Source organism: Solanum verrucosum, unplaced genomic scaffold (assembly GCF_900185275.1).
Source record: "Solanum verrucosum unplaced genomic scaffold, falcon-dt-bn FXZP01000064.1, whole genome shotgun sequence".
Classification (NCBI taxonomy): domain Eukaryota; kingdom Viridiplantae; phylum Streptophyta; class Magnoliopsida; order Solanales; family Solanaceae; genus Solanum; species Solanum verrucosum.
The window spans coordinates 2,945,305-2,962,058 of record NW_026020144.1 but is presented as its reverse complement, the minus strand read 5'-3'; the positions used below and the strand labels follow the sequence as shown (position 1 = coordinate 2,962,058).

Below are 16,754 nucleotides of genomic sequence, written 5' to 3'. Positions count from 1 at the left end.
ACATAATTAGCGGTGCTAAGTAGCGTTAAATAATAAGAGAGTAGGATTGATATTTTATTTTAGTAGCATAAACTAGGATCCAAGAAGGCAATAATAAGACCTTCACACAAATACTTTTTTTTGGGAGTGTTTTTTAATTTTTTCTCCTTAAAATTGATGGCTTTTAATTTTTATCTTTAAAAATTTGAAATAAAAAATGATAGGAATTGTCCCTAACAACGAAAAAAATAAAAAAATAACCGCAAGGCATAAGTTATGCACCAAGGCAAAATAAAAATAAGTCAAGACATAAATTGTGCCCCAAGGCATAAGTTCTGCTTGCTTCATACGTTGGATTTTTTTTGGCAAAGAAAAGTCATGAGAAAGGGTGGTAGCAATTCTAGCAAGGAGCCCATCCCTCTCTGAAGAAGACATAAAGGGGAAAAGACGATGGACGGAAAGAGGGGAAACATCCTTGGAAGCAAAATAGATTAAGTTCAATGCATAAGTTTAATAACCCGAATTATGCTCTAAGATAAGTTCAATGACTCAAGTTATACCACAGGACAACATACGTTTCGGGCACAAATTATGTCACAGGACATAAGTTTAGTGATAGAAGTTATGTCTTAAGAAAAAAGCTCTCCAAAAGTCTTGATTTAAGTTCAGTGACAGAAGTTATTAATAGTACAAATCTGGGGACAATCTTGGAGCAATGAGAACCTCGAGTGGTGTAGTTTTCGTCCCAAAACTTGCAGTCATGTCAATTGGTTCATCAGATGGCCTTGTAATTTCAAATGCATGTAGCACGTTAGCCAAAGTCAAGTGCAACAACACAAGTGTTGACGAAATCCCGGGGCAAATTCTTCTTCCAGCTCCAAATGGAATCAACTCAAAATGATTTCCCTTAACATCTGTATCTTTATGAGTCGTCAAGAACCTCTCTGGCTTGAATAAATCGGGTTCTGGCCAAACGATCGGATCCCGTTGAATCTTCCACAAGTTGAATAGTACTCGAGTACCTTTAGGGATATTATAGCCACCAACAATGCAATCTTCTATGGATTCATGGGGCGCTGAGAGTGGTCCAGGTGGATATAAACGTAACGATTCTTTAGCAATAGCTTGAAGATAGACCAAGCTATTTATATGTGACTCATCAACAAGTTTATTTTTTCCAACTTGAATGTCTAGTTCTTCTTGGGCCTTTTGCATTACATGAGGGTTGTTGAGTAACAAAGAGAGAGTCCATGTTAATGCTACAATTATGGTGTCGGATCCCCCTGCTAACATAGACTTCCAAAATAGGAAAAAGGAGAAAAAGAAATTACTAAATTATATAATGACTTTTATAAATGAAAAGACTAAAATTCAGATATAGCATATATGGTGTATAATATATGTCAGATTAAAAAGAAAAGGTATACTATCTCTATTCCATTCCAATTTGTATAACTTTCTTTCATTTTTAGTCCGTTTCGAAAAAATGACATATTTTGTGTTGATTTCATATCATGAAATGAAATTTCAAAGCCTCCAAAAATCATGATTTGAGATTTTTCAAATATAAAAATTGACCCACAAGTTTATATTTTGTAAAAACAACCCCCGCCCATTAATTCAAAATCTTCATTTTACCTCTAATAATTGACGGACTTTTATAGCCACACAAATAGAATAAAAAGTAGAAAGAGTAGATTATAATAAACTTACCAAACATGTAGATTTGATAATAGTATCAGCATCAAAACCAGCAAGATCTTCATCCATAGCATCTTCGAAAAGGGACAACAGTATATCCATAAAATCTTTATCATCCTCACATTTATTTTCTCCACAACTTGTCTTTTTCTTGTGTTCTACTAGCCATTTTTTAAGAATATAATCTATTTCCTTAGCATTCTTCTTCATTTCCTTCTCATATCCTCCTATATCAAACCATCTTAGTGATGGTATAAAATCAGCTACGACAAATGCACCAAGTAACTTAAAAAAATTTGTCATTACATTTCTAGCCCTTTTTCCTTCTTCAAAATCGTGTCCTTTTCCAAAAAGCATTCTTATAATAATCGTCATGGCCAAGTTCTCAAACCATTGTTTCATTTCTATTCTGACGAAATTTGAAGAATCATTTATCTTTTCCTTCGACCACCTTTCATACGTTGTTTTGATAGATGTTTTCACTTCAAATTCTCGAATATGTCTTAACATTTGTACACGATGATTGGAGAGTAATTCGAGTACGACTATTTTTTTCATTTCTCGCCAATATGGGCCGTATGGGCCAAGCCCAAAAATGGCGTAGTTATAGCCCAAGAGCTCTACTGCCAACGCTTTAGGCCGGCTTGCCAAGCCTTATCGTTGGTAGTAAAGCAATCTTGGGCTATTTTCCTATCGTTCACCACCAAAACTTGATGGGCTCCAAATTTTACTGTGAAAATTGGGCCATATTTGTCTGCCATAAGCCCAAATGTTTTGTGAGGCAGATTAGATCCACTGAAAAGATGGAGATGGCCAATTACAGGCCAGGATCCAGCAACTTTAGGGCGTGTTTTACCTTTTTTGTTACTAAAAATCCCAAAAAGCATGTAAATGAAGTAGAGAAAAATGACAAATGTAGTAGCATAAGTAATGGCAAGAGAGTAATCCATTGCTTTAATTTGGCAAAATGTGCACCTTTAATTCTCTGCTGGTTTTTCCTCTGTTGCTTCTGTAATATTTCAACATTTTTGAGTAGTCAAGAGAAGACTAAGCAATTCAAGTGCTATTTAATTTCCATGAAAATATTTGGAATAGTAAACGAGTAAAAGCGAACGAAAAAAGTACTCCTATTAATTACTACTTAGTAGTGTTACCTAAATCATAATTAATGATTCTTAATTCTACTTAATATGTAACTAATCCTAGCTGTGTTGCAATCTCACCTTCTTTGATTTTCTCTGATGATAATTCAATTTCACCTTCTTTGTATGTCGAACAAAATTTAAGATGAACACCAGACCAGAATAATCGAGGTAACAATTATTCAATCCAATACAAGGAAACGAATGATTGATTTATCAGATGATCACTCAACCAGTAGTATATATATTACTTCTTGATTATGATTTTTGTTTTTCAACAAAGAAAATAACTTTATGAAATAGTAATTATTAGATGAGTTACGTATGATCCGACAAGAAATCTAACTCGAAAAAACAAATAAACAAAGCCAACAAAAGGGGGTCGGAATATTTAGTCATAAGAAAATAAGTGAGAAGGAAAACGTTACCAATGAAATAGTAGTTGAAGAAGCCAGACGGTAGCTTTGAAAGAACAAGACCAACAACCAGAGAACAAATTGTATGTCTATATATATTGAAATTATGTCTCTCTCTCTATGTATAATAAATTATGTTTTTTAAGATAAAGTTTCATTATTGAAGAGATGAGGCGTGTGAGGTTACTAACTGTCACATGACAAACATTTATTGGAAAAATTTAGATATACAAAAATTATACGAAAAGTATCATAAATTATAATTTTTTGTATATCATTATGATGAAAAAATACATTGATTATAGTTTGACTCTAAAAAGAAGGAATAGTGGACGGAGGGAGTAGTTATTTTTATTGGGATGAATTCTGTTTATTTTCAATGGCCATGACTAGTTATTCTTCCCATCTTCTGACTTCTAGCTACAGTCGCTAGTGTCCAAATAACTAAATTGAATCATTCAAAGTTTACAAAAAGATCAACATCTTTCTTTTTCCTTTTTTTTCTTGACACGCATGAAAATTTTGACTGATAAATAATACTGTAATGTTTACGCAACTTGGTTTGATTCACAAAATATCTTGTACAATTATTATGTTCAAATGTCTACGTACTTATCAAAGATATTTGGTTTATAAAGAACAAATTTTGTGTTAATTTTTAGACAAGCTTCAAAATCACATAATATATATATATTTTTTAAAAATAATACAAATAAATGTCATTTTCTAGAGCATGATATACAAGATAAGAGAACCTTTAATGAAACTGAAAGCGTGCACTTAAATAATGCACATTGAAGCTTGACATTTATAGATTAAAAGCTTATATTAAAATTTCAATATATATATAGCATTGCTTCATATTTGATACAAGTTTGGAGAGAGTCTTGGAGCAACGAAAATATCTAGTGGTGTAGCTTTAAGGTTAGTCATACCAAAGCTCTCGCCTCTCAGTCACGGCAATTGGTTCATCAGATGGCCTTGTAATTTCAAACGCTTGTAACACGTTAGCCAAAGTCAAGTGCAACAACACAAGTGCTGAAGAAATCCCCGGACAACTCCTTCTTCCAGAGCTAAATGGAATCAATTCGAAATTATTTCCCTTTACATCTACTCCTTTATGAGTCGTTAAGAACCTCTCTGGCTTGAATAAACCGATTCTGGCCAAACAGTCGGATCCCGTTGAATCTTCCACAAGTTGAATAGTACTCGAGTACCTTTAGGGATATTGTAGCCACCAATAGTTCAATCTTCCATGGATTCATGAGGCGCTGAGAGTGGTCCAGGTGGATATAAACGTAACGATTCTTTAGCAATAGCTTGAAGATAGACCAAGTTAGTTATATGTGACTCATCAACAAGTTTATTTCTTCCAACTTGAATGTCTAGTTCTTCTTGGGCCTTTTGCATTACATGAGGGCTGTTGAGTAACAAAGAGAGAGTCCATGTTAGGTGCTACAACTGTGGTGTCAGATCCTCCTGCTAGCATAGCCTTCCAAAATATTAAGAGAAAAAAATTGAGAAGAGGAATTTAACCAAAAATAAATAAAAAAATTAGTAAACATTATAATGTCATTTCAAAATGAAATATTGAAAGTAACCCACGAGGGTTGTGATAAGTACTTCTTCATCTTTAACCAGATGTCTTTGGTTCAAATCCCCCTGAATATAGAGTTGCGTTTGTTAGGGTGCGTTTTATCCCTCAATAATGTGGGACCTCCCGATCCCAGTTTAATCGGGTTACGGGGCAACAATATGGGTACCGGACACGGAGAAAAAAAAAAGAAATATTGAAAGTACTTTAATTAAAATAGCCTTACCAAGCATGTAGATTTTATAATAGTACCAACATCAAAACCATCAAGATCTTCATCTATAGCATCTTCAAAAAGGGACAACATTATTTCCATAAAATCTTGATGGTAGTAAAGCAATCTTGGGCTATCGTCCTATCGTTCACCACCAAAACTTGATGGGCTCCAAATTTTACTGTGAAAATTGGGCCATATTTGTCTGCCATGAGCCCAAATGTATTGTGAGGCAGATTAGATCCACTGAGAAGATGAAGATGGCCAATTACAGGCCAGGATCCAGCAACTTTAGAGGGTGTTCTGCTGTTAATGTTGCCTTTTTTGTTACTAAAAATCCCAAAAGGCATGTAAATGAAATAGAGAAAAATAATAAATGTATTAGCATAAGTAATGGCAAGAGAGAAATCCATGGCTTAAGGAAATTAGAGGGAGAATGCTTAATTAGATGACTGATTAATTATGATCAAGATTATGTGTTATGTATGATGGAAAATATAACTAGAGTCCTTAATCTCTCCACGTGAAATTACATTGATTTTGATATATCAACTAATCAAATGTTTTAGTACTTAAGAAAAATTTAAAGCATTGTTGGTACGCTAGAGAAAATGACAGCAAAGGCGTGGAAAATAACTTAGGGGTTGTGTACCAAAAAGTCATATAATACAATTTGGCATTTGTCCACACGCCATCACTATCACCATTCCCAATGCAAATTTGTCCCTTTGTCTAATGGATATTATTATTATTTCCTTAATAAGAGTCTTCCAAAAATAGGAGAGGATCCATATATCTTTTCCACATAAAGTTATGTCAAAATGCTAACGCTTTCATATAGATCCACATTAGAGAAGACGACTGATAAATTTTATTAGCCATGGATTTCTTTCTAATTGCTGTTACATTAGCTAGCTCCTTTATTGTACTTTTCTTTCTTCACAAACAATTTTACTCAGCTAAAAAGCAGAGTAGTAGTAGTAGAAAGGTACCTGAAGCTGCCGGAGCATGGCCTATTATCGGCCATCTCCACCTTCTCGGTGGATCTGAATCTGATCAGTTGCCTCACAAAGTGTTGGGCCGCTTGGCAGATAAGTACGGGTCTATTTTCGGAATGAAGCTTGGAGTTCATCAGGTTGTAGTTGTGAGTGATCACAAATTAGCCAAAGAGTGCTTCACAACAAACGATTTAGCCCTAGCGAACCGGCCTAAATCCATGGCTTCAGAGATTATAGGCTACAAACACGCTATGTTTGGACTTTGTTCTTACGGTCCTTACTGGAGAGAAACAAGGAAAATTGCCACAATTGAACTTTTCTCCGCTCGGCGAATCGAGATGCTCAAACACATCAGACAATTTGAGGTAAAATCATCTGTTAAAGAGATTTATAATAATTGGGCGAAGAATAATTTAAATGGTGTTGTGAAGATGGAGATGAAGGAATGGATTGGGGATTTAGTTATGAATACTATGGGGAAAATGTTATTCGGAAAAGGGCGAAGGAGTAATGAGGACGAAGGAATAAATAAGGCTCACAAAGCAATTCGAAGATTTTTCGAATTGTTAGGAGCTTTTGTTGTGGCTGATTTTTTACCTTATTTAAGATGGCTGGATATTGGAGGCTATGAGAAAGCAATGAAGGAGGTTTCTAAAGAAATGGACTCTGTTGTTGAAGAATGGTTAACAGAGCACAAAACGAAGAAAGAAATTATTAAATCTGGTGAAGAAGAAGATTTCATGGATGTCATGCTTTCCATTTGTGAAGATAGAGATCTGCCTGGATTTGATGCCGATACCGCTATCAAAGCTACATGTATGGTACGTTTCTTCAGATCAAATTACTCAAAAATTGTTTCTATTCTGATCTCGTATCAACTATATGCACTTTGTTGAGCTTGTATGTGGATCTGATTGCTGAATTTGTCTTGTTTAGGCTTTGCTGTCGGCAGGTACAGACACCACGATCGTAACTCTAACGTGGACTTTATCTCTACTACTCAACAACTATCAAGCACTTCACAAGGCTCAAGATGAGCTAGACGCTCATGTTGGCAAGAACAGATGGGTCCAAGAATCGGATATAAAAAACTTAGTTTACCTTCAAGCTATTGTTAAAGAAGGATTACGTTTATATCCGGCTGCACCACTCTCAGTACCACACGAGTCGATGGAGGATTGTACTATCAGTGGCTATGATATACCAAAAGGCACTCGCTTATTAGTGAACTTATGGAAGATTCATCACGATCCTAATATATGGCCAAATCCTCACGAGTTTAAGCCAGAGAGGTTCTTGTCGACCCACAAGGATGTCGATGTAAAGGGCAATCACTTTGAGTTAATGCCATTTGGTAGTGGAAGAAGAATGTGCCCTGGAATTTCGTTAGCCCTTCAAGTTTTGCCCTTTGTAATAGCAATGTTGCTGCAGGGGTTTGACATAAAGAGGCTTTCGGATGAACCAATTGATATGAGTGAGAGCTTTGGATTGACAGTGCTCAAAGCTTCTCCACTCGAAGTTCTCCTTGCTCCGCGCTTGGCTCCCGATCTTTATGAATGAAATGATAAACAAAATTTGTGCATCATGCCACTGTTGTTTACTACTAGTTTGTAATATTGTAATGCAAATAATAACAAAACTTCAAAATTCCTACATTTGAAATGTGATTGTAAAAGTATTTTAGGAGTCCTACATTAGGGCCATCAAGTTTTGGTGGTGAATGATAATAAGATAGCCCAAGATTGCTTAACCACCAGGCCTTGACAGTAGAACTCTTGGGCAACAACTACTCCCTTTTGTGCTTGGGCACTTATGGCTCATTATTGGCAAGATATCAAAAAGAGAGTCCTAGTTGATTTACTCAAAATCATCGTGTAGAAATAACGTATACTTCCTCACGAACGAGACATTGGTCATTCGTAGTCGATTTACTCAATATCAAATGTTATTCAAAATATAACTGAGAAATTGGTTCGAGAACTTGATCATGAATATTACTGTACCTAGTAATTTGAATCTACAATTTAACGTTAAAATATATGATCAACGCATTTAATAATTTAAGATACTATTAAAGAGATAGAACATGTTTTTTATTTTTTTAATTATGTCTGTCCTGGTGACCAAAATATTCTGTACCTAGTGGTTGAGGCCACAGTATTCACTTAATATTTGACGCCTTATAATTTCTTAATTTGTACCTTGTGAGAATTTTTTAGGGCCAGTAGTGATGAGATCACGTGGGGAGAAATTCATCCTACCTCTCAAAAAGGCCAAGTTGTACTCGTGAGTTGGACAACATGTGATATGGGAAGTTATGAATATGATTTTCCTGTATTAAATGAATCGAGCTTAACGTACACACCTAGTATAATTTTAAGAGCTATTGCATATAATAAGTGAATTTATTAATTCGGTGCGTACTCAAATCAAATCTCATTACCTAAAATAATCTTGAAGAGCATGTGATATTGTAAAAACAATAACAATTTGTATTGTATATAAGATTCCTAGCTCCTTTCACAAACAGAGCAGAGCAGAGCAGCCATGGATATCCTTTTGATTGCTGTTACAGTAGCTAGCTCCTTTATTCTTTTCTTCTTTCTTGGCAAAAAAGTTTCCAGTAAAAGTAGAAGAGTAGCTGAAGCTGGCGGAGCATGGCCTATTATCGGCCATCTCCACCTTCTGGGTGGATCCGACACAGATCAACTACCTCACAAAATCATGGGCGCATGGCAGATAAGTACGGGCCAATTTTTGGAATGAAGCTTGGAGTTCATCAGGTTGTTGTAGTTAGCGATCCCAAATTAGCCAAAGAATGCTTCACAACTGTAACAAACTCAATTTTCAACACAAACACTGATATATATATTGTTATTACGGAATACAAGTTACAACGTATAATACCCACAACAAAGTAACAACACACTAATTATAGATAGATAACATAGAAGAGGGTAACTAGAAGGGGATGAGATTCTAGACCATAGAAAGGAGATGAGAGGATCAAAAAGCCAAAGTTTCACATAATTTGCATAAACCTATTTTGCTCTCCCAAGTCTCTATTTATCAACCCGGATCCCACACATAGCCTTTTAATTCGGCTTTGGGCTGCTTTGTCAATACTGGTCTAGGCCCATTCATAACAATACCTTCAGCCCCAATAAGAACCTTGTCCTCAAGGTTCAAGTAGTACCAATTTGATATCATTGTGAGAATTCTCATTGGAGCTATTAAGGAAGCTATACATACTAACAGCAGCAAGTTAGAAGCAGGTGTAGGCAGTTCTCTTACAACTTTACCGATGAGCAGTACATTGCTCCAAATTATCACAGGGCGACTCCAACCTTCCGCTTTTAGGAGATAAAGTGACTCAAAGAACATAATCTCAACATTGTAGATATGTGATATAACACTCATTAGCAACTTTGTATGCCCTTTTGGTGCAATATAACCCTTTGTTACTATGTATTCCTTGTTAGCTAAAGGAATCAGAAAGCTAGTTGTATCCCTATGAAGAGACATGTCAATGACCCAAGCTACACAATTTCTTGAATTGGCCTCCTTATTTTGAGACACCAATGGTGTATCCATATTCTTAGTGTCATTAATCGCAATGAGTTCCTTGAAATCATCCACAACCATGAGTGAATAATTGTTTGCAGTGCCAAGAATTACGGGGAGCAAACTAGAACCAGGATCAAATGGAAAGCTGAACCCGAAATGATCAGGTGGAAATCGATACAACGATAATGGGAGGTTAGCATGACCGAATTCCTTGAAGTAATCAAATATAGATCTTCCCATAAGTTAGGTGCGACTAAAAATCGAAGGCAAACAAGGGAGTGCAAGACAATTATTATCAAACATGATAAGCTCACCGTACTCTCCCTTAAATGCAGAAACTGTTTGAAAATTTTCATCAAACATATGGGATGCCAGATTTGTTGAATCAGTTATCACTGAATGTTCGACTTCCATGTCAATTTTCTTATCGGGCATTTCAGCGAACACTTTGCAGGAATAGCCGTTTGGGTTGTTCTTCAAGTCATATTTGGAGTCCAACATGGGACCCAAAGTCTCAATATTAACCAACGATGGACTAATCGCCTGAGAGTACTCCACTGTCCTATGATTCTTGTTTCTGGGAATGGGTAAGAACTCGCGTTGTTTGTCACTAGTACGGGAGCGAAAACGAATAAGCAATTTGTCCACAAAATGGTCCCAGCCAGCCAGTTGTTTGTTGCAAAACAACCATTGATACCATTCCAAAGCTTCACCGTTGAGATAAAAGGATGCCAAGGTTAGCTTGTGCATTTTTGCGATTCCGTAAAAATCAAAATAGCGTTCAGCTTGGAAAATCCACGCCTCTGGATTTTCACCACGAAATTGTCCTAGTTCCACCGGAGCTGGCCTATGACGGAGTGTGGGGGCTTCAAGAGTGTCTTTCCCGTGATGAGGACGACGAGCAACCTCCATTGTTGGATCTCGAATGTGAGGCCCTGTCGGAATGAACTTTCCGGTAACCTCCTGTAACATATGGCGAATGTCTGCAATATCTTTGGAAAATGACTCTTTCGCCTCCTTAATGGATTCATTGATGAGAGCCTTGAGTCTTTGGTCCTCCATGAGAAACCTCTGTCTGGATGAAAGCACCAATGTAACAAACTCAATTTTCAACACAAACACTGATATATATATTGTTATTACGGAATACAAGTTACAACGTATAATACCCACATCAAAGTAACAACACACTAATTATAGATAGATAACATAGAAGAGGGTAACTAGAAGGGGATGAAATTCTAGACCATAGAAAGGAGATGAGAGGATCAGAAAGCCAAAGTTTCACATAATTTGCATAAACCTATTTTGCTCTCCCAAGTCTCTATTTATCAACCCGGATCCCACACATAGCCTTTTAATTCGGCTTTGGGCTGCTTTGTCAATACTGGTCTAGGCCCATTCATAACAACAACTAACGATTTAGCCCTAGCAGGTCGGCCTAAATCAATGTCTTCAGAGATCATGGCTTACAAACAAGCCTTTTTTGGACTTTGTTCTTACGGTCCTTACTGGAGAGAAACAAGGAAGATTGCCACAATTGAACTTTTCTCTACTCGCCGAATCGAGATGCTCAAACACATCAGACAATTTGAGGTAAAATCAGGTATTAAAGAGATTCATAATAATTGGGCGAAGAACATGAATTTAAATGGTGTTGTGAAGATGGAAATGAAGGAATGGATTGGGGATATAGTTATGAATACTATGCAGAAAATGTTATTCGGAAGGAGTAACGAGGAAGAAGGAATAAATTATAAGGGTCACAAAGCAATTAGGAGATTGTTCGAATTGTCAGGTGCTTTTGTTGTGGCTGATTATTTACCTTATTTAAGATGGCTGGATATTGGAGGCTATGAGAAAGCAATGAAGGAGGTTTCTAAAGAAATGGACTCTGTTGTTGAAGAATGGTTAGCAGAGCACAAAACGAAGAAGATTAAATCTGGTGAAGCAGAAGATTTCATGGATGTCATGCTTTCCATTTGTGAAAACAAACATCTGCCTGCATTTGATGCCGATACTGCTATCAAAGCCACATGCATGGTATGTACGTTTCTTCATTATCTTCTAAAACCTACCTAATATTTCAAAGAAGATTGCTGAATATCATGTTGAATTTGTCAGGGTATACTATCGGCAGGTACAGACACCACAATCGTAACTTTAACATGGACTTTATGTTTACTCTTAAACAACTACGAAGCACTTCAAAAGGCTCAAGATGAGATAGACGCTCATGTTGGCAAGAACAAATGGGTCCAAGAATCGGATATTAAAAACTTGGTTTATCTTCAAGCAATTGTCAAAGAAGCATTACATTTATATCCAGCTGGACCGCTCTCTGTACCACACGAGTCAATGGAGGATTGTGTTATTGGGGGATACGATATACCAAAAGGCACTCACTTATTAGTGAACTTATGGAAGATTCATCACGATCCTAATATATGGAAAAATCCTCACGAGTTTAAACCAGAGAGGTTCTTGACGACCCACAAGGATGTCGATGTAAGGGGCAATCACTTTGAGTTGATACCATTTGGTAGTGGAAGAAGAATGTGCCCTGGAATTTCTTTGGTCCTTCAAGTGGTGCCCTTTGTAATAGCAATGTTGCTGCAGGGGTTTGACATGAAGAGGCCTTCAGATGAACCAATTGATATGAGTGAGAGCTTTGGATTATCAGTGCTCAAAGCTTCTCCACTCGAAGTTCTCCTTGCTCCGCGCTTAGCTCCCGTTCTTTATGAATAAAATATTGCTCACAAAATTTGTGCATCATGCCACTGTTGTACACTACTAGTTCCTAATATTGTAGTGCAAATAATAACACAACTTCAAAATTCCTACATTTGAAATGTGATTGTAAAAGTATTTTCGGACCCCTTACAATGGGAATTTCAACTTGTAACTGTGACATTAGGCCTATATATTACCTTCTCAAAAGAAGTAATGAGGGTTTGGAAAGCAATTTAATAAAAGGAGAAACTACTTTGTTACATAAACATTCTTTTATCATATTTGCTAATTTTCTCTATAGTTTGAAATAAATATATTTTATCTTACTATTTAATAATTTCATACCAGATTTTAAGTCAGATACATATGAATCATACTAGATACACACTATGAGAGTGGTGAGCGAGATGGGAGGGAGGTGAAAGAGATATGAGCATGGTGAGCAAGATAAGAGGGAGGCGGACGAGATTTATCTATTATACTAGATACATGTGAATCAAACTAGATACACACTATATACAAGTATCCGGTGTGATTCACATGTATTTGGGATATCAGATATGCGAGCGAGATATATATGAGAGTGGAGAGTGAGATGGGAGAGAGACCAGCGAGATTTGTCTATATATTCATGATACATGCGAACCCATTTGGATACAATGTATATAGAAAAATTACACTTAATTTTGAGTTCGTTATCCCTAAATACATGTATTTTGATGTATTTGGACACACCAAAATTTGATAAAATCCATAATATTGCAAACTATCATATATCTAAGTAATTAACTCTTAAACTAGTGGAATTTATGTACGTTGGCTTTAAAAAAATGAACAAGTTATTGGGTGCAATTGTTGTTAATACATTATAGGTAGGACATGAAGGAAACTGATTATTGTTTAAAGTTCGAGAGTGAAATTAATTTTTTAAATAATTTTAAAATGACAATAATATTATTTTTTATTTAAGCAAATAAGATGATTTTGTAATTTGTCTTGAAAATCTATACAATTTTTTTTTGTGTTATTCGAACTAACATAATTTTACCTTTTTAAACATTTTTACCCTTTTAACCTTAATACATTTTAATTAAAAAATGAAAAACAAATCAGTTTAACTTTAGATAAAAAAAAAATACTATAGACTTATTTAATTTTATGATCATTTAGCATTACCCGGTATATTATGCAATTGATTTGCAAACTTAAGGTACTACTGCCTTTACTTCCACCCAGCTGGAGGAGCCACTTCTGTCTTGTCCTTCCCCTAATTATTTTTATTGAGCTTGTCTTGTTTTCTCATCGTCGAGAGTAATTTTCCTAGATAGTCACCCATGTTTATAAAATTACCTAATAATATTATTTTTATTTGTTTTAAAATTTAATATCACCCAATTTTGTATATTTTTCTCAAAATATACTCGACACAAAAAGACATTTTTCTCTCTCCTAATGAATAACATGTCATATTATTCCATTTTTATTAATAATTTAAAAAAAAACTTTTTAAATCAACCTATATGATATACTCGGTAAAAATAATAATTACATAACGCAAAGTGAACATTTTTAAACAAACTCATATTTATTTTATGTTATTATGACAAACACTAATTATTTGTTCTAAATCATTTTTCAAATAATTCATTCTTTAAGTTGTTATAAAATGCGCAAGGTGAACATTAAAAACAACTAAAAGTAAAGAAAAAAAAAGTAATGTTAGAGAACAATTTTCACGTACTAAAAAAAATCAAAATATTATATTAACTAACTCTTTTTACGGATTTTTTGCTAGCAACTATTCCCTCTATCCATTTTTATTTATTCATTACAATATAAATAATTATTCATTTGTTACTTGTTTATTTTAGAAAATCAAGTGATAATTTATTACTTAATTTCTAATTCAATGTTATTATTAATTATAGTTATTTGCCAATGCATTTTTTAAAATATAAATTTATTATTTTCAAAGATTGATATAGTAAAATTATCTTTATTATTTCTTAAGAAATATATCAAAAATATGGAAGAAAATTATATTGATAATTAGCAGGTATATTATTTTTTATATTTTAAATTATATCAAAAATATGGAAGAAAATGAGAATAAATTTTTTTACCTACGAACTAAAAAGTTTAGGTTAGACAATCAACTATACTTTTAATATCCCCATTTGGTATGTGTATTTAAGTCTGATTGATCAATTTTTTTCACTTATTAAATTGAACTATTTTATCAATTTGTATATTAATAAATATTGACACCCAATTTTGACCCTCCACGATAATAATTAATTTCAGAGCTTCTTAAATCCCAAACGATTTGAAATAATTAATTTTTTTTATAAAGTTCAAAATATTTTTCAAGTTACTTTTAATTAATTTTATCATTTTTTATAATTTTTAAGTAATATATATGTTTTATATAATTTTGTATATAGCTAGTATATTTTATAAACATTTCGAAAATCATCTCAAAAAGATTTTAATTTTAGTTAAATATTCTACTAATTTAGTTTAGTTTAAATGATAGTTATAAATTTTGAGTTAATTAGTTTGTAATTAAATTAGTTATTTTATAATCAATTTAATTATTTTATTTTGTTGAATTTAAGAAACTTGTTAATTGATTAATTTTAATTCATTAGCTAACTTTGGCTAAGTTTCAAATTCTATTCGGCACTTGCAAAATTAGCGACTTGCTATCCTAGCCTCCCAATTCTTTAAGACCCAAAACTGGGCTATATTTTCTGCCTAGTTCAATTTGATTTCCAGATACACCAAAACCAACTCAATTTCGAGCGTATTTCCCATTCCCTTCTTAATTCCAATCAGCCCGTTACTCAAATCCAGCCCAATCAATACCAAAGAAATCCATAGAAATACAAACAACATACATACATAGTAAAAATTATATAAAGCACATAGTATAATAAACAAATTACTTCCTGTCCCTACTCTTTCATAAATTATGAATTTTTCTTATTTTTTTTGTGTTGCGGATACTTTAATATGCAGCCGGATACTTTAATTAAGAAGCTGTAATTATCAGGTTAGTGCGTTAAAAAAGGGATTTTAACAGATTTATGCGTTAATTAAGGGATTTAAAAATTAACTGCCGCAATTAACGCATACGTTTAATGCATCTGCAAATCATTCAATCTTAAAACACTACTGAACTAAAATTTCGAAATTCAAATTTTGAAATTTTTATTTCTTATTTTACGAAAAGCTCTGGAAATTCCAACATTTTTTTTTTGGTGAAGATTTGTAATGAATATTTCCATCTTGTTAAGGCATTCAGGTATATGGGAAAGTGATGTTAGGTACGAGCAATACAAAATTGATGGCATAGTGGTGGGGGAAAATATTTCGTTGGTTAATCTCAAATCAGCAATTGCAGTAGAATTGAACATTGATGAATAAAAAAAAATATGGAGATCAGATACGTTGTAGAAGGTAATTCATGTCCATTGTGTATTCGGAATGATATGGGGGTGAAATTGTACATAGAAGTGAAGAAACATGAGGTAGAATTTGGTATGTATCCACTATGCATTTATATATCGGATAGAAGTGATGAAGATATACATAATTTTTATGCAACAACAGGTGCAATTGTGTGTGTTGAAGGTGGAAAAATGGACACAAAAGTTCTAAGCATTGTTGAATAAAAAATTTGTGATTGTTATTACATACCAGAGATGGAGGTGGAAAATTATATATCAGATACAAATATTTCTAATGTGGATGTGAAGCAATTGTACAAGGATAAGGCAACTCTAATGGCTGTTATGGAAAAATATAAAATTAAGCATAGCTTCAATTTTAGAGTTAAGAGATCTGATAGCAAAAGGTATGTGATACTTCAATCTTATAAAATTGATGATTTTTTAAGATTTATTTGATATCGTGTTGATCATGATACACAAATAACGTGTGTATGGTGCAATTGTAGTTGTTAGGTATCATAAGGGTTTCTGCTTGACAGTTTAATTGAATTTTGAATGTGCTATCTGATTTGTATATCAAATATATAATATGAGTCGTCATTGAACTGTGTGCAGATTACAAATTTAACTAAAAGTCTTTGTAATAATGTATGGTGTACTGTTATTTTATTGCAGCTACGTATTAGTATGTCATTCAGATGCTTGTTGTTGGAAATTGAAGGCGTACGTTAGGAAAAATACGGACATATTCAAAGTGAGATACTTCAATAGTGAACATACATGTCCATTGAGGAATAAGGTATTAAGTAACGTTCAAGCTACTGTTGGGTTTCTTAGTGGTGTGACAGCTCCAAAGTTAGTGAATCATAAAAGAAAACATACTCCAAACGATATAATTGAGGATGTTAGGGCACTATATGGAGTTGAAATTTCTTACCAACAAGCATGGCATGCA

General features: G+C 34.1%; 2 protein-coding genes and 2 pseudogenes across 2 annotated transcripts; 2 read left to right on the top strand and 2 right to left on the bottom strand.

Annotated features, from left to right (window-relative positions):
• Positions 1 to 500: 500 nt before the first annotated feature.
• LOC125827830 (cytochrome P450 82A3-like) lies at positions 501 to 3,462 on the bottom strand. Its single transcript, XM_049507178.1, is given in 4 exon segments — positions 501 to 1,275; positions 1,693 to 2,336; positions 2,339 to 2,689; positions 3,251 to 3,462. Coding segments are annotated over 3 exon segments (1,551 nt in total). The 5' UTR covers positions 2,631 to 2,689; positions 3,251 to 3,462; the 3' UTR covers positions 501 to 660.
• Positions 3,463 to 4,096: 634 nt separating this feature from the next.
• Positions 4,097 to 5,459, bottom strand: LOC125827913 (cytochrome P450 82A3-like; annotated as a pseudogene).
• A 435-nt stretch (positions 5,460 to 5,894) lies between these two features.
• On the top strand, positions 5,895 to 7,734 carry LOC125827829 (cytochrome P450 CYP82D47-like). The gene is made up of 2 exons (XM_049507176.1): positions 5,895 to 6,865; positions 6,981 to 7,734. Exons 1-2 carry the CDS (start codon positions 5,927 to 5,929, stop codon positions 7,602 to 7,604), a joined length of 1,563 nt encoding a protein of 520 aa, XP_049363133.1. The 5' UTR covers positions 5,895 to 5,926; the 3' UTR covers positions 7,605 to 7,734.
• An 842-nt stretch (positions 7,735 to 8,576) lies between these two features.
• LOC125827841 (cytochrome P450 CYP82D47-like) lies at positions 8,577 to 12,359 on the top strand (annotated as a pseudogene).
• Positions 12,360 to 16,754: the final 4,395 nt, after the last annotated feature.

Bases quoted from the DNA above. Each gene is read 5' to 3' on its own strand.
- LOC125827829 (XM_049507176.1), top strand. From the start codon at position 5,927: ATGGATTTCTTTCTAATTGCTGTTACATTAGCTAGCTCCTTTATTGTA. The intron at 6,866-6,980 runs GTACGTTTCTTC...TGTCTTGTTTAG, and splicing joins CTATCAAAGCTACATGTATG to GCTTTGCTGTCGGCAGGTAC.